The sequence below is a fragment of the Athalia rosae genome, chromosome 4, assembly GCF_917208135.1.
Source record: "Athalia rosae chromosome 4, iyAthRosa1.1, whole genome shotgun sequence".
Taxonomy (NCBI): Eukaryota; Metazoa; Arthropoda; class Insecta; order Hymenoptera; family Athaliidae; genus Athalia; species Athalia rosae.
Genome location: NC_064029.1, coordinates 13,035,002 through 13,057,992, shown reverse-complemented (window position 1 = coordinate 13,057,992; position 22,991 = coordinate 13,035,002). Strand labels below are relative to the sequence as shown.

General features: G+C 35.7%; 4 protein-coding genes across 6 annotated transcripts; 2 read left to right on the top strand and 2 right to left on the bottom strand.

Moving 5' to 3' along the window:
- Nucleotides 1-1,841: 1,841 nt before the first annotated feature.
- LOC105691190 (lipopolysaccharide-induced tumor necrosis factor-alpha factor homolog) lies at nucleotides 1,842-15,617 on the top strand. The gene is made up of 4 exons (XM_012409512.3): nucleotides 1,842-1,998; nucleotides 13,601-13,693; nucleotides 14,095-14,239; nucleotides 14,499-15,617. The coding sequence occupies exons 2-4, from the start codon at nucleotides 13,618-13,620 to the stop codon at nucleotides 14,599-14,601; spliced, it is 324 nt and encodes a 107-aa protein (XP_012264935.1). The 5' UTR covers nucleotides 1,842-1,998; nucleotides 13,601-13,617; the 3' UTR covers nucleotides 14,602-15,617.
- Nucleotides 15,618-17,102: 1,485 nt separating this feature from the next.
- LOC105691165 (nibrin-like) lies at nucleotides 17,103-20,588 on the top strand. 3 transcript variants are annotated; one of them, XM_012409472.3, is made up of 9 exons: nucleotides 17,103-17,288; nucleotides 17,367-17,503; nucleotides 17,577-17,737; nucleotides 17,820-17,979; nucleotides 18,285-18,537; nucleotides 18,613-18,747; nucleotides 18,869-19,869; nucleotides 19,953-20,051; nucleotides 20,127-20,588. In XM_012409472.3, exons 1-9 carry the CDS (start codon nucleotides 17,264-17,266, stop codon nucleotides 20,298-20,300), a joined length of 2,145 nt encoding a protein of 714 aa, XP_012264895.2. In that variant the 5' UTR covers nucleotides 17,103-17,263; the 3' UTR covers nucleotides 20,301-20,588. The 3 variants fall into 3 exon arrangements, with proteins under 3 accessions (XP_012264895.2, XP_048509792.1, XP_012264897.2); XM_048653835.1 differs by lacking the exon at nucleotides 17,103-17,288 and having other exon boundaries at nucleotides 17,365-17,503; nucleotides 17,644-17,737; XM_012409474.3 differs by lacking the exons at nucleotides 17,103-17,288; nucleotides 17,577-17,737 and having other exon boundaries at nucleotides 17,365-17,503.
- LOC105691159 lies at nucleotides 20,502-21,476 on the bottom strand. Its single transcript, XM_048653848.1, has 2 exons — nucleotides 20,961-21,476; nucleotides 20,502-20,881 (listed from the first exon to the last, which is right to left on the bottom strand). Exons 1-2 carry the CDS (start codon nucleotides 21,325-21,327, stop codon nucleotides 20,574-20,576), a joined length of 675 nt encoding a protein of 224 aa, XP_048509805.1. The 5' UTR covers nucleotides 21,328-21,476; the 3' UTR covers nucleotides 20,502-20,573.
- Nucleotides 21,477-21,524: 48 nt separating this feature from the next.
- Nucleotides 21,525-22,901, bottom strand: LOC105691172 (60S ribosomal protein L14). Its single transcript, XM_012409482.3, has 4 exons — nucleotides 22,850-22,901; nucleotides 22,357-22,458; nucleotides 21,955-22,149; nucleotides 21,525-21,743 (listed from the first exon to the last, which is right to left on the bottom strand). Exons 1-4 carry the CDS (start codon nucleotides 22,850-22,852, stop codon nucleotides 21,561-21,563), a joined length of 483 nt encoding a protein of 160 aa, XP_012264905.1. The 5' UTR covers nucleotides 22,853-22,901; the 3' UTR covers nucleotides 21,525-21,560.
- Between the last annotated feature and the right edge of the window lie 90 nt (nucleotides 22,902-22,991).

The window sequence follows — 22,991 nt, the reverse complement described above, 5'->3', positions numbered from 1 at the left end:
AATGAAAAAGGCAATGTCTTTTACTCCCGTAGAATTTTTATAATCGTCGATGACGAAATCAAGAAATAATTGAACACCAGAGCTTTTAAGTTTTATCGATATCTGAGCTAGAAAAATTAAATTCTTTTGTGCATGTATTCTTATACTATTCTGAGCACTGTTTTTCGAATCTACGGAAGTTAATTGGTTAATCGAATTATCGTTAGTTTTTTGCCTTAATGTCCATGAAGATTGATATTTCTTAATCAATTTTGTTTGTGACTCAATTTAGTCGGTCGATTCGTGTTCCTAAGGTCGAGCGGCATCGCCTTCTTCATTTATCGGACCAAATTTTCATTTATGAATTAAATTTCTGAAAGTCCAGAAGCTGGCGTCATCTCGCGGATCTTTAAGTAAGGGTCGAGAGGGTTGCAAAAAGGGTGGATCAATTGAACCAGAGTGCCTGACGTTAGGCAATTTACGGAAGTTATTCATAAGGGTAATATGAATGTTATTTTTTCAGGCGCTAGTAATGGATCAAATCAGGATCAAACAACTCACAATCAGTTCAATGAAATCAATCAAGATATCTGTATTTCTTCATCTGAGGGAGTGATAGTTAGGCGATAACTTGATCATTTTAGCAGGTATTCCCCGATCTAGTTAGCAAGTTAAATAATATGTAGACATTTCATTTCATCAGGCCATAAGTAGCATATCTATGGTAGCATATCATATACGTATTATTCCACAAGCTTAGGTATCCATAACAGGAACTCTTATCATCGTCATTTTGTGATAAGAAAATCCAATTCCGCGTAGAGACGTCGATCATAAATAACCCGATCGATGAATTATCTTCGTTTTAGAAAATTACTGCTTCTTGCTTGTGTTTTCTTCTGTCTCTTTTTCTTAAAGACAATCGAACAAAATCAATCGCTAATCATGGTGTGTTCTGTATTTGTACGTACAGATTTTCACATTTAAATATTTTTCAAGCTCTAAAATCGAAAACACTCACTGATGGAGTTACAGCGACCGCAATTTGGTTACAATTTTACCGCATCGTACCACTGTTTTCCTTCTTGATGTGCAATTTTTATCTTTCAGCCTTACATGTGAAATCAGATGGAAAAAAGTTGAACAGTAAATTTGTTTGAACGGAAGAGTCAGAAAAAAAAAAATAAATCCGGTGCCCTTGATGAGTTTGGATTCAATTCCGAGTTATCCGTGACGATTTTTATCAGTTAGGATCGATTCGTTGTACTGATAGATTCTGATCGTTTTCCTGGAGTAGCAATCTCGAAATCATTGAGCTTTACGGCCTTGACGACCTGTACCAGATTACGGTATAGATACATGGCAATCGATGTAACGAATTCAAAAAATGTTCTTTTTCACTGACGCGATTAGTATAATAACGCGTACAGCACCGCGATCCATTTTAAACGTTCTCCGCTCAAACATTGATTGGGGCATAAAAGAAATTAATTATTCTTCCCATCCCAAGATACCAATTTTCAGAATGTCAACTATACGCCATTTTTCTTTCGTCTTCAACAAAAGTAATTGTAAAAATTGTATGAAAACAAATCTAATGCTCCAATAGGATTCTATTTCACATTCTTCAGTTTTCAGTAATTATTAGCAAAATATTCGACTTGAACGTTTGCAACGGTCTTCGTCGTACGCCAAATAGCTTCGGATGACCTCAGTCGTTTGATGATCTCACTGATTGATATAAATAAAATAACGGGTAAAAATTGGCGCACAGGGATAGAGTTGGAAGAAAAATGCGGAAAAAAGAGCGAAACAATTCGTATCACCGCGTAATGCATAGATAGCTGATTACCGTTGGTGCGTTATCTTTACTCCGCGACTCCCTCTACGAGCGCAAGTCCGAGATGGATCTAGTTTTCAGCCGATGTTCGTTTCCAACGAGGCAACAGTCCGCCAAGAGCAGCAAAGACGTGTACAACACCTTTCACAAACTCCTCTAATCCAAACGTCGGTCGTAAGGTTAGTGCAAACAACAGTAAAAAAATTACAATTGACGAGTAAAAAAATTTATTATATCGACACTCCTTATAATAAAAAAATAAATAAATAAATAAATTAAGGAGACGAAATCCACTGCGTTTCTTCTGCACATGCATATGGTGTCATCGAATAGACCGCAGTCAGACTGTGAAATTTTACTCAAATATCGGAATACAACAATTTTGAGAAATCATCCGCGTCGTATAAACAATGATTAAAAATTGTATAAAGTAACGAATATTTATTAAAAATAAAAAAGAAGCGTGTCGTTTTACTCAATTCATAAATAAATATCCACATCCGCATATTCTAACAGAGGAATTTAATATTTCCTATTTTAAACAGAATAAGGCACTGGCGACGATGCGCTTAATTAAATGAAATAAATTGAAGGGAATCAAGAATTAATGAGCGGCTTATGTTCCTCGTTATAATGGTTTATGAACAAATGGCTTTCGAGAGTAAAAATTTTTTTCATCTTCACATACCGCGCCGAATCAACGCGAACGACGCACTACACGACGAAGATATAACACGAAAATACAAAAATGCTTTTTTTGTCTTCTCCGTTTTTAGAAGTAAAAAGCAGTTAACGTGTGCTTTTTTCGTTTTCTAGTTCAGGTCCATCATTTGTTCTATCCAAGATATGGTACATCATAAATTGTTTTACCACAGCGGGAGTTTTGAACAAGAAAAACTAGATATACTTCCACATACTCCAATGCCGCTTCGTCGTTCCTCTATACGAAGTCGGTTACATAACTCGATTGGATTATTTTTAGCCAATTGCCTCACGTTTTCGTGCACACGAATTACATCCAGCCCAAAACCTTTATCATCCACTCTCGATTAAATATGAATTTATATTTATTCACAAATGGAAATTTTCAGTATTTTATCGTGAACTTATACGTTTTGTATTTCTTTATTGTACAGATATATTTTTTAATTTTTCACCAAAGAGGAAAAAAATGGATGGAATTTGAATTTCAAACGGAGTTATGAAAACAACATGCGTACATACTTTTCGTACAATTTACGAACGGATATGCACATATAATGATGCGCATGATAAGAACAATTATTGTATATATTACATATAGGTATACACGTATAGGTAGACAAATGTATCTTGCATATACGGTGTACCCAATCGGTATCCAAACACAAGTGCTTTTAACGCCGCGTTGCAAGTTGGAATGATAAAAGAGAAAATGCGTCGCGTCGGAGGAACTTTTTCGGAGACAATATGTCAACGAATTTTCCAACTATACGAATACTGTCTCCGTTATTGCAAGTCGAACAATTATTACATACGGCGTTCCAATTAACTAATTAATAAATGTAACGCATCAGTCGGCCATTTCATTTCCTTTCAATCGATCGATCGATAGATCCTTGATAATTGTAATGTCCAGCACGTTTTTCTTGAGTATATATCAGATACCACTTTATATACGCAAACGTACCTACATACATATCGCTGATTAAGCGCGCAAGCGCGCGGTGTGCACCGCGGTTCCATTTTGTGTCATGTTTGCAGCTATCGTTGTGACTTTTTGGCGTAAATAATCTGCAATGCAGATGTAGATTAGGCATACATAATTTTTTTGTTCCCAAAATGAATTTGAGAAAACAGTTCGATAATCCGAAGACGCTTACACCGACACTTTGGACTCAACAACGATATCGCACACCGTTGAACATATATCATCATTATGATTATAATAATTAGCTTTACTATTATTTTACCGACGGCGTAGTCGTGATAATAATACTAGATGCCACAAAATAAGCCTATAAATAATTCATTCGTTTGAAATATACGTTCGGAATTGAAACAATATGATTAAATTGGATCAATCGTTGTATGTATCGGATATTCCGATCAATTTGAAAAGTATATTTGGGGAGTGAGATAAATATCAGAAAACAATATGATAGTAGTAACAAATAATGGAATAACGTATCAATTTTTCGTATTTTAACCGAGCGTACATATTCCCCTTCGCTATTGGTTGAAGTAGAATTATTTAAAATCCGACACGTAAGCCATTTCGAAACTTCATACGCATTATATGAGTTTGGGCGTCTGTTCACGGGGTTTTATATGTGTACACGTACGTATGTGTAGAGATATTCGTACGTACGCGTACGTGCATATGTGTAAGTATCCAACCGAAGCTAACCCAAGAGAACTTTTGGTTTTTTTTTTTTTGCCTTTTGCCTTTTGCCTTTTGCCTCCATCCTCCGTGCGTTCGTATAATGTAAATGTACGCCTCGCGGGATTGATTCAGATTCATTCCTCCATACGAGATAGTCGGACTTAGAGTCAGAATCAAACTCGCCGAGCGTGCATACCGCGGTTTGGGATCAGACGCGCGGCGTCGAAGCGGTGAATAAAAATGAACGAGGAATTGAAAATAAAATAAAGAGAGATAACATGTAACTGTATACGTGTGTATACATTATACACGAATATTCGTGCATGTGTAGCAGGCACACGATTCAAGTGTGGTGGGACTGTGCGTGTTGTGCGGTTAAAAGCAGCCGGAGACCAACACGAAGTAAAATTTGTAGGAAGACTATCGCAGCTGGCCTTGGACGGCCAAAGATTCTCTCTTTATCCTTCTCTTTTTCTCTCTCTCTCTCTCTCTCCACTACTTGATTCTCCGTTCGTACAGATTCTATACATAAAAAACTTATACGTACAACTAGGTAGGAGTACACGAATGTACGTACGTCTAGATACGTACTACCTACATACGTACGTACGTACGTCAAGAATATACTCAAGCTCCCAGCTCGCGCGATTTTAAGGTCACCGCACATCGTCGTTTCGCATCATGTAGACGTTGCGCAATGCGTACGTACGTACATGGATAGGTTTGTAACAATAACGTATAGTATTCGAGTATTGTATGTATGGCATAAAAAATGTCATCGAGATGATCATTGTCTTCTGTCCGTATCGAAAAAAAAAAAAAGAAAAAACTAAAAATCTTCGCGTTGCAGACGCCCTCCTCGCCATATTTCGAACGAGCTTTATGAACCTTACCAGGGTCGGATCCATTCCACCGAATAGACCTACCATTATTCATTTTGGACGTACAGATAGAGCTTTGCATGCCTGCAGTTGATCATTCGACATTTTTACGATACAGAATCAATCTGGTCTTCTTTATTTTTTTTTATACCCGATACCGCCAGCTTCGAAAACATCGAGTACAGATTAATAATTAAAAAGAATTGAGAGAAAATGAAAAATTAGCTACAGCTGCCCCTTTTCGAAAACTGGTTTATCCAGGATACATTTTGTGATTACAGCTACTTTGATTTGTCTTATTTATACTTACGTCAGATACGGTCTTGTCTCTAATACAATGGCGTATACCTGGTCAAGTAATATTTCTGCATGATGATGATTTTTTTAACTCCAAACGATTGGCCTTGGGATTTGCAGACTTAAAAACTCTCGCGCGGACCACCAGATTCACAGAAGGAATAGTCTCTTATTTCGTTCCTCTTCTTTTTTTTTTTTTGTTTTGTTATTTCAGTTTTTATTTTATAACTCCTTTTTTTATCATTATTTTTACTCTTGTATGCCGACTAACGGTTTTTATAGGTGCGATATATATTTATACCCATACAGTGAATAAGGTGGTCTACCGATTTTTGGCACACATGGGTGTGTCGACGAATAAATTCGAAAGATTTCTGCAATTTTTTTTTTTCTTCTCTTTTTTGGGATCATGAAACTGACTGGTTCTCCTACGTTCATTTGAATATAACCCGTGTGGGAATGAATTTCGATTTTTCTTCTTTGTAGTAAGCATCTATAAATACATGCCTACATCTGCTTGTTCGAACTTTTTCTCCTTATTAATTGATTCGCAGTCGTACGTTTTACTCCAAGTGAAAAATTATGATAGACATGAATTTTAAGGACTATTTTCCAATATTTTTATCGTTGTCCAATTTTTCTATCACATACACAGGCGCACTGCGGGTGATACGCGGTTTCACCTCCTGTTCGAGCATTCACTATCTCAACGCACAATTTTAAATTACCGAGATTGCGAAACTCCTGCACGTTTTGTTATCCTCTTTTTTCATTTTTTCCGTCTCTCTTAAGATCATTATCATCATTTACACGGACGATAACGAGCGAAGGCTTGAATAAAGTGTTTGACAACCGGAAACTCTTTATTTCGCAAACTTTATATACTCAATCGGCGTGATGGTCGTATTTCCGAATAGAAATTTTCGTTAAAACGTTGGTTTATTTTCTGAATTGAATAGCCAATGACCACTTGGTCAGTTCAATAAATACGTACGGTGGGTTTCGCGACAAATCGCCTATAGTCCGTGACATCGTTTCTCACCATGAAGTTTGCGTGATCTACGGCATCATACCTACCCAAAACCTGAAAATAATTCGCCTTTGAATAATTTATCGAAAAACAAAAAAAATGTAGCGAGGGTATCGGTTTTATCCTGTACACCGATCAGGCTTTCGAGCTGGATAGTTTGTCATGAAATTCCCGATATGCATGGAAACGTAGAATTTTGTCATGTATACATACGTACATTTTTCATATGCACGTACAATACATATTTACATAGCTAGTTATTGCTCGTTTGCCAACTACCACCAGGCTTCATATCTCCGCCATTCTTCTTCGCGGTTTGCAAATTATGCTAGACATGTATTTATACATTATATCCTCTAAGATTATATCCGAACAAATTGCATATTGTAAACTGCAATGTTCTAAACGTTTCCAACAGTTTGAGCTGCAAGCTGCGGCGCTGCATCTGGCGGTATAATTAATTAACATTTTTCAGTCTCTTGTGTTTTGCAATTTCAACCATTTTAAGATATTTCAAACTGCTCTATGAAATAGCGGTTCTTCGGCAAGTACGTGTTTTTTGAATATTTAAATTCCTGCGTCGTCGTCGACTCACGTCGAGTAGATATACCAGGTATATGTGGATAATATCCACAGGTATGTGGCATACCTTTTCTGCCCACATACCAGTATAGGTATATTCGTAACGACCTGTTGCTGTTTCCTCCTGCTATTAACGTATACATAGGTATATACGTGCCGAAGAAATGCACATATTTTTCCTCATACGGCGCACAGAATATACATACACCTATGTACACGCTTCGTTGTTAATCCGTTAAATATTCGCCAAATTATTATACATTACGTGTGTACGTATAAGGACATTAAAAAAATACATACACCCCGACACACGTAAGAATTTTAGTTTTATAATAGTGCAGGAAAAAAACAATGCGGGTATGAAGCTGACGTGGTAGATATCATATGTACAAGTCGTTGATAAAGCAAGTTTTATATATCTCGCACTAATACGCTGACGAACCGGTCTAATGTAAAGGTAACAAAAAAAACTGAAACGAGTAAAAAAAGAATTCTTTTTCTTCGAATGAACCGAAACTCGTCTTCGCTACTACCTGCACCATTTATCCCATACACAGGTATACGAGGTGTACTTATTTATTTAAAACATTATACGTTGATCGGAAATTTTTAGCACGTCTTCCGTACAGTATCTTTATATTCAATTATTGATTGATTTGAGTTTTTTGAAATTTTATTTCTTCACCAACGGTTCATTTAACGAAGCGCGAACTAATGAATAAAATTTCGTATCAGTGATCCGCTGAATATTACTCACAATTTTTTGAAATTCCAACGTCCGTCCACGTATAGATTACATGGGATGCACGGTCGTCGCTTATTGTTCAGCCTTGGGATCGTATTTACGTCACGATAATCGTGTCGTTGTATGTAATATATATGAGCTAGAAGAGGGAAAAAAGAAAAAAGAACAAATTAATTACACTCACGTACATAACGTCTATCGATTGCATACGTGTTAGATTTTCTATGAATTGCTGCAGATGTTGACGAGAATTTTTACTTTTATTTTTCCCCTTTTTCCGCATCGGAAATTTATCACTGAGTGTTCTTTTTTTTTTTTTCTTTTTTCTTTTTCTATGATTTTTTTATTTTGCGCGGGCATAGGACGATGATTACGATGTACGTATAATCTCAGTGATTATCCGGCGCAAATAACAGCGGAACCGAGAGAAAAAATGATGAATAAAATACAAAAGTACACGTACTCGAATCTGATAGATTAAATCCATCCTCTATAGTATAAAGTTAGTTCACGTATTCATCGGCCACATTGAAAGCAACTATACATATGGTAACGACTATGGTATAACAATAATCTTGAAACTACGATCCCGATCATAGAAATTTTCTATTTTTATCTCGCCAAAACTCAACGCAGCGAAATAGTTAGATGACGACGTAGAAATTTCGAAAAAAAGTCCGTAAAACGATGTGAATGATAAAGTAAATAAAAAAGAATCGAAATTTTCTTCATTTCGATGGTCAATTTTTAATCCAACCGCGGAGAATGAAGTAGAAAAAATTTCCATCGCGCTAGTACGATATCTATGAGCGAAAAGCGGGATTATTTGGCGCGAAGCACTGGACGCTGGGCGTTGGCTGTTGGCGCCGCGGCCGTATATATTGCTAGAATCTCAACATTATTGATCGAAATTCGTTAAAGTGTAGGAATTGACTCATGTACATGTATACATACCAGCACACCTACTTGGTACATATATACAGGATCTATATATAGGTATAGCCCATAGGTTCAAAAACGGTTCACATCTATATATCCTGATCTGCACGCAGAAAAATAAGGCCATAGGGCGTGTAGCAGCATTTGTATATTCAGCTAGTTGGATTCTGTCCGTATATAACATGTTAGTCGTGTGTTAGTCACGAGTTGCGGTATTAGAATCCAACCACTCAGATCTGCATCGCATGCACCCCATTAGTACGTAGGTATACCTATACATATATAAAATGGGTACCTCGACACGCAATTTCAATATTCACTCACTTCCTATACATATACGTATTTATACGTAAATACAAGACCCGCGCACGAGGACGAGTATATAATATACAGGTACAGATATATACATGTGCACCCACACGAACGTAGTACAGCAAAATGGAGCCAAGGCTACGGTCGTTATTTCGACACGTGCAGACGACAGGAGTGCCCCAATTTTATTCTGGCGCTGCAAAAGAGAAAAAGTAATATCAGAAAAAAGCAAAAAAAAAAAAACAATAAAACCGACCAACAAACGCACAGATGTAACACCGTGGCGGTGACCCTGTATTTTCTCTACGTTTGCGCAAATACTAAAAAAGTAAAATGCAAAAAGGATGAAGGAAAATAGTAAGATTATTCCGATTCTCGAAGTGATGATATCCACATTGATCACTTTTTATTCCTTGAATATTTTGGGTCGTCCGTACTTTTGGTGTTCGGTTATACGCGCAAGTAATCAGCCTGCAATGATGACTTTGTTATTCGTTCATTCGTACAGATAGTAGAAGCAGTTTGGGCGTAATTGTAAAATGATAAAGTTTGATTTTTTACCGTAATTTTTTGTCGAACGACTGAAAGTACCCGTTCGACACACGTACACCGAACGAGTGTAATATAATATGTGTGAATGGAAAAAAATTCTTCGAATGTAATGCATACTTGATGTCGAGCGTGAATATACATCGATTAAACATATAATCGATACGATACTGACTTCGGCGATGTCATACAGGAAAAAACGGTTTTTCAAACCTACCTACTTACTTACTGTGCATGCACACGCCCGATAAACTGCACGTCACATCTACTCGTACATTTCATTTGCTCTATCTGATTGCAGGACATGTTTACCCTGTACTCATGTACGTGTCATAAAAGTGTAAAATCGATACCCTTCCTACGTAATGTATATGCAAAATTGCTGTATACCGTGTCAAAGAAAAACTACTCACCGCGGTACAATGGTCTCGAATCGCAGAAGTCTTTCGATGATAACTTTGTTTTTTTTCTCTTCCTTTACAAGCGCGGTTTCGCTCCAGTTCGTAAATTATTGAAACTCTGCACTCCTCCTCGGTCGTCTTATCGTTTTTTAATAATATTTATACGTATATCTGGTAATTATGTATGGATATACCTTTATCGAGAAAAAAAATTTCGAAAAGTCCGATTCGTTACCTATAGTGAATGTATTATATTAAAAATCTACATACATTATATTTGCGTCACTGTATCTACAATAAGCTACACAGATATTGAAAATCTTTCTGAAACTAGTTGTAACTTTATATCCATATGATATAATTATAAGGATACGCATGCATGTATTTATAGATTTTATCGTTTGATATATTATCCTGCGACTCTGACGTGCGTAACAATTTCTCTTTTTATTCTCATTTTTCCTCTTGCGGCATCCTTTTAAATCTATACATTATATCGCGGTATTATTTCCTTCATTTCGAATGATTCATATAAATCATGTACATATGTGTATATACAGTCCGTAGGAAAAATTCAGTAAACCCATACCAACTAATTAATTGTGCTTTTCATACATATAGGTATACACCTATAACCCATGACATCAATCTAATTAAAAACCTATTTTCGATTACAACCCTCAGACACACGACGCGACGCGACGTCAATATCGTGCGTATTGGTTGATTAATTTTAATTGCCCTCAGGCAGATATCTTAATTTGAACGTGTCAGATATACGTACATGTACGTATATGTACGAACAATACCATTAGAAAACTTTTCAGACGAAATTCGTAGCGCTCAATCAACGGAGGGCGGAGGGAGCTGTCCATCTAAAATTCTACACCAGATCTATCGTGTGTCATTAGACTGACGATAAGATCAGTTGAAAGAGAATCTTATTTTCTTCTTTGTTTTCAAATTTTATCCCCCATTGGTAAAAATTTCCGGCAATGTTGCGAAAAGCACTTCCAGTCGTATAATGTTCTGATATCAATATAGCACTGTACGGTATACGTATAACGGTTTGTAACATAAATTTTTTGTCGAATGTCGCTTGGCACTGGAGTCATGTGGGTCAGAATATACGGAGATGACCTTTTTCCACATAGAGCTTCTCTCGGAACAACTTCTGCCTTTTTTACAGTCTCCTATAAAAGTCGCGGCTTCCTACTATATACTCCTTACAGCAGCTTCCAAAAGACGAAAACAAGGCGTTCCGTGATGGAAAAATGGAGAAAATAAAATGAAAAAAGAGGGTGGTATTTTTGGCCGCGCCATCCTCGAGTTGAATACTACACCGCAAATTTTCTTTATACCCACATCTCTTTTTTCGTTATTGTTCACAAACTTTGTGGGAAATGTTTTGTTTTCGTAAGTTCAAAGACGATTTCTGCTGATCATAATTCAATTTTTAATTTTCATTACGTGTACATACTAATTATATACGAATATCATCTGCAAATTATCGCATCAGTCGCGCGGCTGTTCATCGTGTAGTCGTATCACCGATCCGCCGCCTATTTTTTTTTTTTTATTTTTTTCACGTACTCAAGATAATTATGATCTTTTTCCTTCGTATATCCCGAATGAAATTATATTCATGACTGTACACACGTTTGTTGATGTGAAGCTCAATATTTTTTTTTTACAATTTAACACGCTGAATATAATAACGCCCAGCGCTTTTAGGCGGTTAGCAAACCTGGAGACCGGAAGTACATTATTATTAAAGGCCAAGGTTTTTACGAAATGTCAAAGGATCCGATATGTGTGCGAACACTTTGTTACAAATATATATATATTGTTACCTAATATTTGCGAGTCAATTTAAATTCCGAACAAAGCACTTATACGAGGGGACGTAGTTTTTGAAATTTTTTATACACATGTGAATCGCTGATATAATTTTTCCTTTTTTTTTTTTTCAACTTCGTACAAGAGGCACGCATGTATAGTAGAACTCACATGGTCGTGCAGAAATATTGGGAGTTTTGAGAGGGGAAAAATTTTCAGTAGTTTTATAGCGATTGAAAATTTAACGGACGGTTACGTATGTCCAAAGCTGTAGCATCTGGACGGTATTTGAATTTTTTGTTTTTTCGTCTAGTACGTGAACCGAATAGAACTCGTAAATTTTTTAATTTTTTTAATATGAATATGACGTGATAACTACGAGGTCAACAGGCTAGTAAAAACTCGTAATTAACCAAGAGCATGCAGCGGTAGTTAGTTAGCGCGGGCGTCGCGACGCCCGGCTGATTCATATACATATTGTATGTATAGCCGGTGGCTGTCGCGTCGATGATGGCGGCAGTCCATATTGTAACGTGTAGGTACGTTTCATACTCTTTCATGGACTATAGGAAATAAAATGCCATGTACAACTTAGATGTACATGCATATTACGGAGGGTCCAGAGTTTCCTTTTGATAGTTCAAAAAAGAAATAACAATAATTTTCGATCGTAATTAAAAACTGCTGTTTTATTGTATTAATTCATGGTACACATACATATGTTCACCCATTCCACGAAACCAGCTGACTGTAGAGGACAAGGTTATCAGATCAATAGTGTATTATCGGCACACATGTATCACACAGACATTTAGTATATAAACATGTACATGCGTACATGTACAGTTCTTGTATATATGTATATAATGATTAGTATGAAATTATCTCGCAAATTCATCGAGCCGGGCGAAAAGTATAGTAGCAAAATGAAAACAGCTGCTGCTTTACGGCGACTCTCTGGAATTCAAATATAACGAATGAAAAATATTGTTTATATATACAATACAACATAAGGTGCGAGTAATTTTTTTGTCTTTTGATGGTTTTTTTTTTTTTTTGTTTTACTTTTCGCGCATGCGAATGAAATAGAAATTTGACACTGGCCGTTCTTAATTCCTACAATATCATATTATACGTATACGCAGGAATAATTTAATACGACAGTGGATACGTCAAATTATATATATGTGTAATTTTTTTACATGCGTGTATTGTAGCGTCCATGCATTATTAGAGTCGCGGGATATAAACTATAGGTCCTCTCCGTGCCACGCCCTGAAGACGATCTAGGTATACGTATGCGTATAAAACTCCGTGACTCGTAAATCGTGACACAATTTTAGCACTATAGGGTACAGAAAATGTTTAACAGCACGAAGAACCGCTCCCATTTAATCTCGCAAACGTTATACGTATATGTATATAGTCGTTATACACACGTTATATACATTCTAAGTTTACTCCGACCTTTCAACCCATTCGATCAAGGTCCAAGGTTGCATTAACTCGTCAATGGAAGAAATAGAAGAATTTATATTTAAGAGATAAAACGAAGACGGACGAAAATCGGAACGGAAATAAATGAAAAAAATTACACGGTATAGCAGCTAGATTACAATTACGTCAATTATTTTCAGACCGTATTTCACCAAGACTGATTTATGTAAGATCGTCTGAAATCCGAGTCCTATACGTACACACGTTCAATTTTATTGCACGAGAAATCTTTGATAACGTCGTATGAATAAATTCGCACATTTTTACCCACGATAGTACAGTAACGAATAGACAATCAAAAAGACGATGATTTTAATTGATTTTGATTTCTTTTTTTTTCACAGACAAATCTCGTTAAATAATGGACAATAAGGGCAACCCACCTCCCGGTTTCATGCCACCACCGGCTTACGGTCCACCACAACCAGGTCAACCCTGTAAGTATATAATGTGGAACATACATTTACTATAATAATAAATAAGTATAAACGTGGCAATGAATTGATACGAATTAAAGACATGTAAAATGGTTCATTTTTTCTCGAGCCTCACCCACTTCCGTAGATGGATTTCTCTTTCATTTGGATTGTATTTTAATTCCGCATATTTTTTTATCGCCGTAACGAGTACCATTCCTATAATATTTTCCAGTTACAAAATAAATTATTAGATTCTATTTCTGCAGATAACTAATGCGGTGGATACCTACCAAATAACATGTATCATTAGAGTGGTGTAGTTCATTTCCTGAATTATATTACAATTTAATTCGAGTATAATACAACAATAGCTTGGTATTCGCGCGACGGTAATTAACGGTATTTTTTTCTGTTTCTAGCTGTGGTGATCGTCCAGGCTCCAGCTTTGGGACCAGAAACGGCAGCAATGACCTGCCCCCACTGCCGTGCAAATATTTCAACCCGTGTCGAACAATCATCGTCAACTAAGACTCACCTCTTTGCTCTGCTTCTCTGCGTGCTTGGGTAATTGATTTTGTCTTCTTCGATCTATTTTTACAATAATCAGATAATCAACTCAGATTTATTTCCGAATAATTGAAAATGTAAGTTCGCGAAGCTTCTGGAGAATGCAAAGAAAAATGTATCAAGACATTACATCAATCATGATATTTGTTTCTACTTCTCTACACTATATCGCTCACTTGGAGATCACATAGTTTATAAAAACACATCCTAAACTGTAAAGTAATTACATTGGTTCGATATCTTTTTCGAATTTCAGGTGCTGGCCTTGCGCTCCCTGCCCATACTGTATGGACAGTTGCTTGACCAAGAAGCATTTTTGTCCAGCTTGCAACGCATTCATTGGAGAATACAGCAATTAGGCGCGATGAATATTTAATTAACTGTGCCTATATATATAAATATATATATTTACACATATATATATATCCACTATTTCATTCAGAGCTGACGGTATTCACAAAAAAAAAGAACTATAACAACGATATACCAATATAAAATAATATTAAAACTGAAAAAAATACAAAAAAAAAAAAATTACAAATATATAATGAATAAACGAAAAATCCATTTCGAAACAAGAAATAATTATACTATACTCGCCTATGGCGTACACGCCCATGTAATGACATTATATAAAGATATATACTTATATAAATATATTACATATATATTTCTTATACGAAAAACAGATAAGATGAAAGAATAATACTTTAATATAATAAAAGTGAAACAAAAGGAAAGTAACTAACAAAATAGAGTATATGAAATAGAAAAAAAAACAAACAATATGAATAAAATAAAGTTCATCGGTCAAGTAATATGAGTTATTATACTAATGAAACTGGTTCATTTGAAAAAAAGAACAATATTTACTCAATGTTTGCTAGTTCCGTTTTAATTAGGTATTCATTTACCAAATTAATACATACCAACCACATGTCAGAATTCCAAAAAAATATACACAAAAATGTTTGACGTACTGTTTTTCAGTACAAGTATAGTCGGCGAGAAAACTGTACTGTTATTATAACTCATATTATGTTAAGCTGAAAAAATAACTCTTTACATTTTTTCTTTTAATTTTTGTTTTTTATCATTACTATAATTTCCTACTTTTTTTTTTTATTATATTTAATTTTTTTCTCGATTCATATTTGCGTATTCATACTCTTATGTATTACGTATACCTCTCCACGATTATATCCTCTATATGAAAATTACAAGATAAAAAACAAACAAACAAAACTGCGCACGCTTACTGTGATCGTTGAGTTTTAGTTTATAGATTTAACTTTTTCTACAATATACGCAATGTGTAATAGATTAATTTTTATAAAATCTGATCAGAATGGAAAATAAAATATTTTTATCTGTCGCCAAGAAAGAATCATTTTTACAATAGATTGTTCGAATATTATGTAGTTTATGAGTTTTATATAATAAATTTACATACATAAATATGTAAAGTGCATGTGAAAGCTATACTACACTGCACGTGTAATAACGATATCCATACATAATATATGTTTATGTAATTTTGCGTCCGCGTAATCATCGTACTCTATGTAGGTACGAAATGATTGTACGATGTGTAGATTTACGTTATTCCAGATATTTTACAAATTAATTACCGCGTAATGAAAGTCATTAATATATTCAGTCAACGTCTTCTGGAAGGAAAAAATCTGAATTCTTATCATTTTACCGTTCAATTCATTAAAACTCACAGCTTTCTGAGAGTTAACGTAAAAAAATTATTACAAACTGTTCAAAACTGACAATGAATAACATTAAAACTAAGAAATTTATTTTGTACTTAGAAGAAGTTATTATCAACGGGTTCGAAGGAAAAACTGAAGTTGATTTATTAAATATGACGTACACTATTATCCGTTATGTTGATCGTGATTCACTGTACGAGGTTGATAAATTACTAACTACGATACTTTTGATTCCGGACTTGAGTCATCTACTGATAATGACCACGAGCAAACGTATGAGTTCAATATATCTATGGTATGAGACCGTGAATCACCTTGGTATTATCAGTGAATCTAATTGATACATTTATTCTTCGTTAATAAATGGGATCAATATTCCGACGTTTTTCAAAGATCTATAATATGTATAAAATACCTTCAAGTGTCTTAATAAAAATCAGATATTTTCTTACCTATGTCTGGGTATATCTGCATGTAGCGTATAAAAATTCACAAAACGCTACTCCGACGTAATGAAGTCTTCGAAAAACCTAATAAACATAATGTACATTTATGTTGCAACTATTTGATAACGTTTATACCAATTGTATAGTACATAAGAAGCGGTTTTGATTCGTCTACTCCCAACTTATTTATTCTACAATTTGTAATAATCCCAAATTATTAAGTGTTATGTAAGTACGTGGTGCCTGTTCTCTCTGTATTGTATACGCTCTATTTACTCGTTTTCCGCTTATGAAGATGATTTTGCCTTGGAAATTATTCATACTAAATTGAAGTATCCATTTATATGTGGAAGACGGATGGTAATAAATCATTGTTAATCATAAATAATATATATTCTCAAAGTCAGTCCAATAGGAAGTTTTATTCTTGATTAATCATTAAAATGAAAAAATATTATAATTCCTTTCCATTCGAATATCGTTTTCATTACAGCTGGAATTAAAGCACTGACCTGCTAGGTTGACTGAAGAATGAGCTCTCTTACCACGCATTGAAATCATTCCATACGAGCAACAAGTACGTACGTTGACTGATGATAACTAATCTTCAGCGTTGACTGAAGTTATCATCAGTCAATGTCTTCAGTCAACGGTACACAAGTTGGGTTGCGGCATGTAAGGCGGCTTGGGTCGATGGAGTCTGACAATGAATGCGTTGGATGGAATATGACAGTCAACGACAGGAGAACGAAAAAATTGCATCGTATGCAATAGTAGTGAGCATATAATATCGTTCTTGAAACAGAATTGTCGGAGCATTTGCAACATTTTTGCTGTCTTATTGTTGAGTGACAATGTGGTTTTTACGAAACAGTACAGGTAATCTCGTTTATGAGATATTGTTTATTTCTTCGGTTAACCTAAATTTGCCCCTAAGTGAAATATTTTCCTATGTAGGTGATATAACTTACCTTAAGCCAGATGAATCAATGGTAGTTGGCCGTAAAATAGGATGCGATATTGTTTTAACAAACGATGCATCGATCAGTAAATTTCATGCCACGATCATAGTCAAGCCAAAAATTTCTTTCAAGGTATAATGTACAGCTATATTTGTTTTATGATTGTTCTTGATCTTTTGTTATCTAATTTGTTGCAATCCTTCAGCAAAATGAACCAAGTTCCACAGTGATCATCCAAGATACTAACTCTAAATATGGGACTTTTATAACAGACCAAAATAACCAACCGACTAAACTTAAGCCAGGTGAAAATATCCTCAGTCCAATGGACAAAATTAAATTTGGATTGCAGCATCACATATATACGTTAGTGAAAACGATTAATTAACCATTTGTTCTGTGATTAATTTTAAGTGTTACTTCATAATACAATGTGCGAATATTTCAGGCTTCATTTCATTCCTCTTATTACATCAACATCTAATCTAAATACTGAGGAAAAGGGTGAGCTGCAGAATATAATGGATACTTTAGATGGGGTAATCATTGACAAATGGGAAAAATTTTCTACTCATCTTACTGTTTCAAATGTCACACTAACTGTTCAGGTATACACAGAGTGGGTCACTTCAAGTGTTGGGAATAAGAGGCACTCAATAGGCACAGGCCTCGCTGATTCAGCCAATTGGAAATTAGAAGAATATGGTTGAACGAAATTCTTACAAAAACATAAAATACAATTCCTCGGTATAAGACAGTGGTTGTTTATCGACTGATGGGGTGGGACCTCGTGCCTATTGAGTCCCTCCCATTCTCGAAGTGATCCACCTTGTTTTAAAGACATGATTAATTTTACACTATAATACCAAGATTAAACTATTTATATGAATAGTCTGTCATTTATTTATCGCAGGTTGCTCAGGCACTAGCGTTTGGCACGACGATAGTAGGGTTGGAGTATTGGCATGCTGTATCTCAAGCTATGGAAGCCAATGTGGAACTACCCAGCACAACTGATTTCATACCTTCAATTAATGAAGGGATCATTAACAAGGATTCAGTTTCTTTAAAATCGGATCCGAGCCGTAGAACTCTTTTTAAAGATCTGGTTTTTGTGTACTTTTCTAATTGCCAGATTGAAGTAACAAGCATTGTCAAATGTGCAGGTGAACTCATCTCAATCTCTGATATTGTTTAATTTCAATAAGAATCCATTAGTTCAATATGGCATTTAATTTTAGGAGGGAAACGTTTATTGTTTGACGAAAGTCAAATGACCATCAAACAACTTTGTGCTACTAATGTTGTTGTGTTACAACTTCCAAACGATTACTCACAACCCTCGCAAACTACATTAAAGTTGTATATTTCGATTCGTAAGTTTTATCTGGCTCACATCTTTTCTACATATGCTCTTCATTGCTTCTCTTACGTTGTGAAAATTTCTCAGCTCACAAATAATCCCAAATTATTATTTCATGATTGTTGTTCTCACAGAACAAGCTTTGAAAAAGCAACAACGGCGACTTGTTCCCGAGTCTGAAATATCCCTTGCAATTCTGTACTCCTCCATTGAGAAATATTGCAATCCAAGGTTCAACTTTGGGCGACTAATCAGTGCACGACAAAAATCTAAAAAGATTGCAGATGCGACTATTTTAGCACCAGATACAGAAGATGTGTCAGCAAAACCACGCGACAAAGTCTCGATAATCAATGAAACTCCCATGTTTGAACAAACACTGGAACTTGATGATTCGGATACACCAGACAAGTTCATTGAAAAAAAGTCTTCCAATGATGGCGATTCTAGATCATTGTCGAGTAATGTTGAAACAACACAACGACAAGCTCTTTCAGTCAGAAGTCAGAGAAATTTGGAAGATTCATCCAATAAGAGACTCTCGACAATCGATGAAATTATACCAAATATTGAGTCTAACAGTACCAAAGTAACATCCAACGAACATGATTCTGTCAACGAATTTGAGGTTGACAGTAAAAAAGAAACGCTCATGATACCCTCAGACGAACAACACCCTAATCCTCGAACAATATCACAAGCTCCAACAATTTCCATGGAAGAAAATAAAATCACCCGAAAGTCACGTGATTCGACTAGTATCAGTAATAATCCGTTCTCAGAGTTATCAGCCCCACAACTTAAACACATCAAACGAGAAAAAGAGCCGGAGACAAACCTATTTTCTTTTATAAATGATGAACCAAAAAAAAAAATTCCCAAATTGAATGATGCCAACGATTTATTCGAGCTCTTCGAAGATCCGAATACCACAGGGGCAGGGGAAGAAAATATGTTTGAACAAAAAATTGTTAACATGCAAGTAAAGGATCAGAAAAAAAAAAAGCGCTTATCTGTCTCTAGCAAAGATTCGTCAAATGAGAATGTTGATCCGCAAATCAAGTCAGACATTTCTGATCATGACAGTGACAATGATAATGCGCCTCTAGTTCAATACAAAAAGCAGGATGCCTCGGTAAATTTTGAAATTTCAATTGAATGAGCTCATATCATTGTCTACGATAAGCAGTTCAATGATAACTGATGATCTTATTTTAGATGGATGACACGTTTGGAACAATTGTAGGACCCCTTTTCCGAACCGATATTAATCTCACTACGAATGACACCGAAGTAAACCACAAATGTTTTGTCAAAGTATGCGGTTTTATGTTATTTGCATCTATGGTTTGTCGGATTGAGAAAATTACTTACAATTATGCATTTTTATAGAGGTACGCTCTGTTTCCAAAGAAACGATTCAACGCCAAAGCTATGACTCCGTGGGAACCTGAGGACATCATCAAAGCTGAAATTCCTGTAGAAACTTCATCTTCAAGTGATGATTCAAATGATGGTTTTCATTTTGATGAAAATGCACGTCGGAAAGTGAAAGCGAGAAAGTAGGCACATGTCAAGGAGTTTCTACGTGAGTGTTGGTTTCAAAAATGACGTTAAATTATCTATACTCTACAACACACTATTAATGACTTTTAGCAGCAAAAGTCTGAAAGTCATTTGAACAATGTATTGGATAAGTTATTTAGTTTCATATTTAATCATATTATTTTTGTATACAACAAATATTTTATAGTTATAAAAGTTGTAGCAAAAACGTTAACTTAAGTCTCAGGTAACTGTTAAAAACATTAGATATTAAAACGCCTGTGATAATAAAATTCAGTTCGTCATGTATCCGCTGAAATCATCTTCGGAATGTTTACTGCTTGTAATATAGCCACAACTATATACCGAATGTAGAGTTCGATCTTTTGGACTTCCCACAGATCTTGGACTGTTCCGCGCGCTCAAAGATGCTTCCTCTAACACTCTTGAGCAGTGAGTGGTGTTACACGGCTCTGTTGCTTGGTCTTTATTCTCATGCTTTGCAAACATCATTTCTAAACTGCATATTACGTTGACTAATTCTTCTTCCAGTTGTGGATCGCATGAAAATGATACCATTCCTGGCTCACAACCAGGAGCACCTTGTAAATATAATTGAAGTAGTTGAAATACAGCAAACTGGAAATAACAAATTAGGCTGTCTTTCATATCGCTTTGAACCTTGCGTGTCTTGTACATTCTCCCACCGTGTCAAAGCTTCTTGTAACGGTTTATAGAGCTGGCGGCGACCGGGATTGAACCATGAGCAGACTTTGGTGTCAATTTGTAATTTTTCGTCGGGACTAAGCAGACTCCAGCTCAAAAATAACTGCTTCAATCGTGGCACTAGTAAATACGCAAGGCAGGAAATTGACCTCAGTTTAGGATGACTTTTTAGATTATAACTTCTACAGTGATGTATACCTTCTGGAATTAGCAGAAATATCGCTTCACATATTTGTTCAAAAACAGACTCATCCATCTTTTTTTCGATATTAGGCTCAACGTTGTTGGTGTAAGACAATTTTGACTGCATCTTTAATTTCATTTGGTGAAATTCCAATTTGACGCACGCAAATGACTATCGATGAAAAAGCACTGATTGTACATCAGTGGAGTGAAGATAGAACTGCAGACTATGTTCACACGGATTTGAAAACTATTAACGCCTATGCCTTATCTTTGGCTCACGATGAATAATGATTGTGTGGTGATGTTTATAGAAAATAACCAAACAATATAAAATACTTTGTATAGTATTTATTTCGAAAAGTTGTACAATTACTTCTTTGCCGGCTTCTTTGCTGCGGGTTTCTTCGCAGCAGGCTTTGACGCCGTTGTAGCGGCCTTAGCGTCTTTTTTGGACTTCTTCTTAATCCTCAAGAACGCGTTTGTCCTTAGTTTGTTCCTGACCTGTCTGGCCTTACGAAGCTTGAAGCGGTCAAAGTCGCTCAGAGCCGCTCTCTGATAGAATCAAATATGCAAACACTTATTAGTTTCAAACTTTAAAGTCAATAATAAAGTTCTAGGATCATCAAGACAGATTCAGAAGGTATATGGCTTCATTTATGTGTCAGCCGGCAATTCCTATCAAGAATTTAGGTTCATCATGCGAATAAAAAGGGCATAATTCGATTCTAAAAGAGATATTGAAGGAAAATGTGTACAAAATTACCTTCTTCTTAGCCTCAACTTTTTTGGCCCACATAGATTGACTCCATAATTCATCAATCTTGCCAGCCTCCCATGCTTTGCGAACGACACGGGTTGAACCAGTGTAAGGGAAACGTAGGCGGAATTTTGTCAAATGCAACTGACTCAAGCGCATCTGACCTCGAGGTATGTTTGAAGCCGGTCCATCAATCAAGACCTACGAAAAAAATGATTGTCAAAGCCAAACGTTTTCATAAGGCATTAAAAGCATGATGATAATCGTATAGTCAGAACTGATGTGATCTCTTCAATTATGTATCAGTCGGCAATTCCTATCAAGAATTAAGGTTCATCATTGAGTCAAAGAATATTGGTGAAGCAGGTTAGTTTACAAGCTTGAATGAGAAAGGACATGGATTCTTACCCTGTTTTGATCAATGATATCAACAATTGTGACAAGCTTGCCTTCCTGTGGCCCTTCACTAACATAGGCCACACGGCCCGTTTCGACAAACCTCTGGAACGGCTGGAAATTGTAAATAAAAATAATTAGTGTCGTTGAGCATGTATAACATATATGAAGGCGTCCACGAAATCACTAGTCCAGAGAGCTGGAGTCTTTTTGAAAAGTTTCGAAGTATTCTTCTAAATAAATTGTAGTCAATAATCTCCAAAACATTTCTGATGAACAGAACCGTGTAAAACACTGGCGTATGCCATGTGGCGTGTGTAAAGAGCCGATTATACGAAGGTTTGATTTCCCAGTAAACAGATCTGTATATTCTGATGACCAGGGCAAGCGTACATTAAAACTGTTTCGAAGCCGACATTTATAACGTGATAGCCAAGTAATTAAAAAATTTGCAACGGTTTTATTGAGAAAACTGACGTTAAAAGAAGACCAACAGCGTGCTTACCATGGTTAACCGGAAGCGAAAGACCTAAAGAACTAAAATGGAAACCGGCCGGACGTGGTGTCAATTCTTAAAGATCAAGCTCAAGTCTGTGCTGAAGAAATGTTCGATTTGACGGAAGACTCTTAGCATAATTTGATGGTAT

Excerpts from the sequence above, each read along its gene's own strand:
- LOC105691159 (XM_048653848.1), bottom strand. The coding sequence starts at position 21,327 with ATGAAATTAAAGATGCAGTCAAAATTGTCTTACACCAACAACGTTGAG. Across the intron at positions 20,882-20,960 it reads GAATGTACAAGACACGCAAG|GTGCTCCTGGTTGTGAGCCA; the intron begins GTTCAAAGCGAT and ends TATATTTACAAG.
- LOC105691190 (XM_012409512.3), top strand. The coding sequence starts at position 13,618 with ATGGACAATAAGGGCAACCCACCTCCCGGTTTCATGCCACCACCGGCT. Across the intron at positions 13,694-14,094 it reads ACCACAACCAGGTCAACCCT|CTGTGGTGATCGTCCAGGCT; the intron begins GTAAGTATATAA and ends TTCTGTTTCTAG. Across the intron at positions 14,240-14,498 it reads CTGCTTCTCTGCGTGCTTGG|GTGCTGGCCTTGCGCTCCCT; the intron begins GTAATTGATTTT and ends TTCGAATTTCAG.
- LOC105691172 (XM_012409482.3), bottom strand. Across the intron at positions 22,150-22,356 it reads ATATCATTGATCAAAACAGG|GTCTTGATTGATGGACCGGC; the intron begins GTAAGAATCCAT and ends TTTTTTTCGTAG. Across the intron at positions 21,744-21,954 it reads AAGTTGAGGCTAAGAAGAAG|AGAGCGGCTCTGAGCGACTT; the intron begins GTAATTTTGTAC and ends TGATTCTATCAG.
- LOC105691165 (XM_012409472.3), top strand. The coding sequence starts at position 17,264 with ATGTGGTTTTTACGAAACAGTACAG. Across the intron at positions 17,289-17,366 it reads GTTTTTACGAAACAGTACAG|GTGATATAACTTACCTTAAG; the intron begins GTAATCTCGTTT and ends TTTCCTATGTAG. Across the intron at positions 18,748-18,868 it reads AAAGTTGTATATTTCGATTC|AACAAGCTTTGAAAAAGCAA; the intron begins GTAAGTTTTATC and ends TTGTTCTCACAG.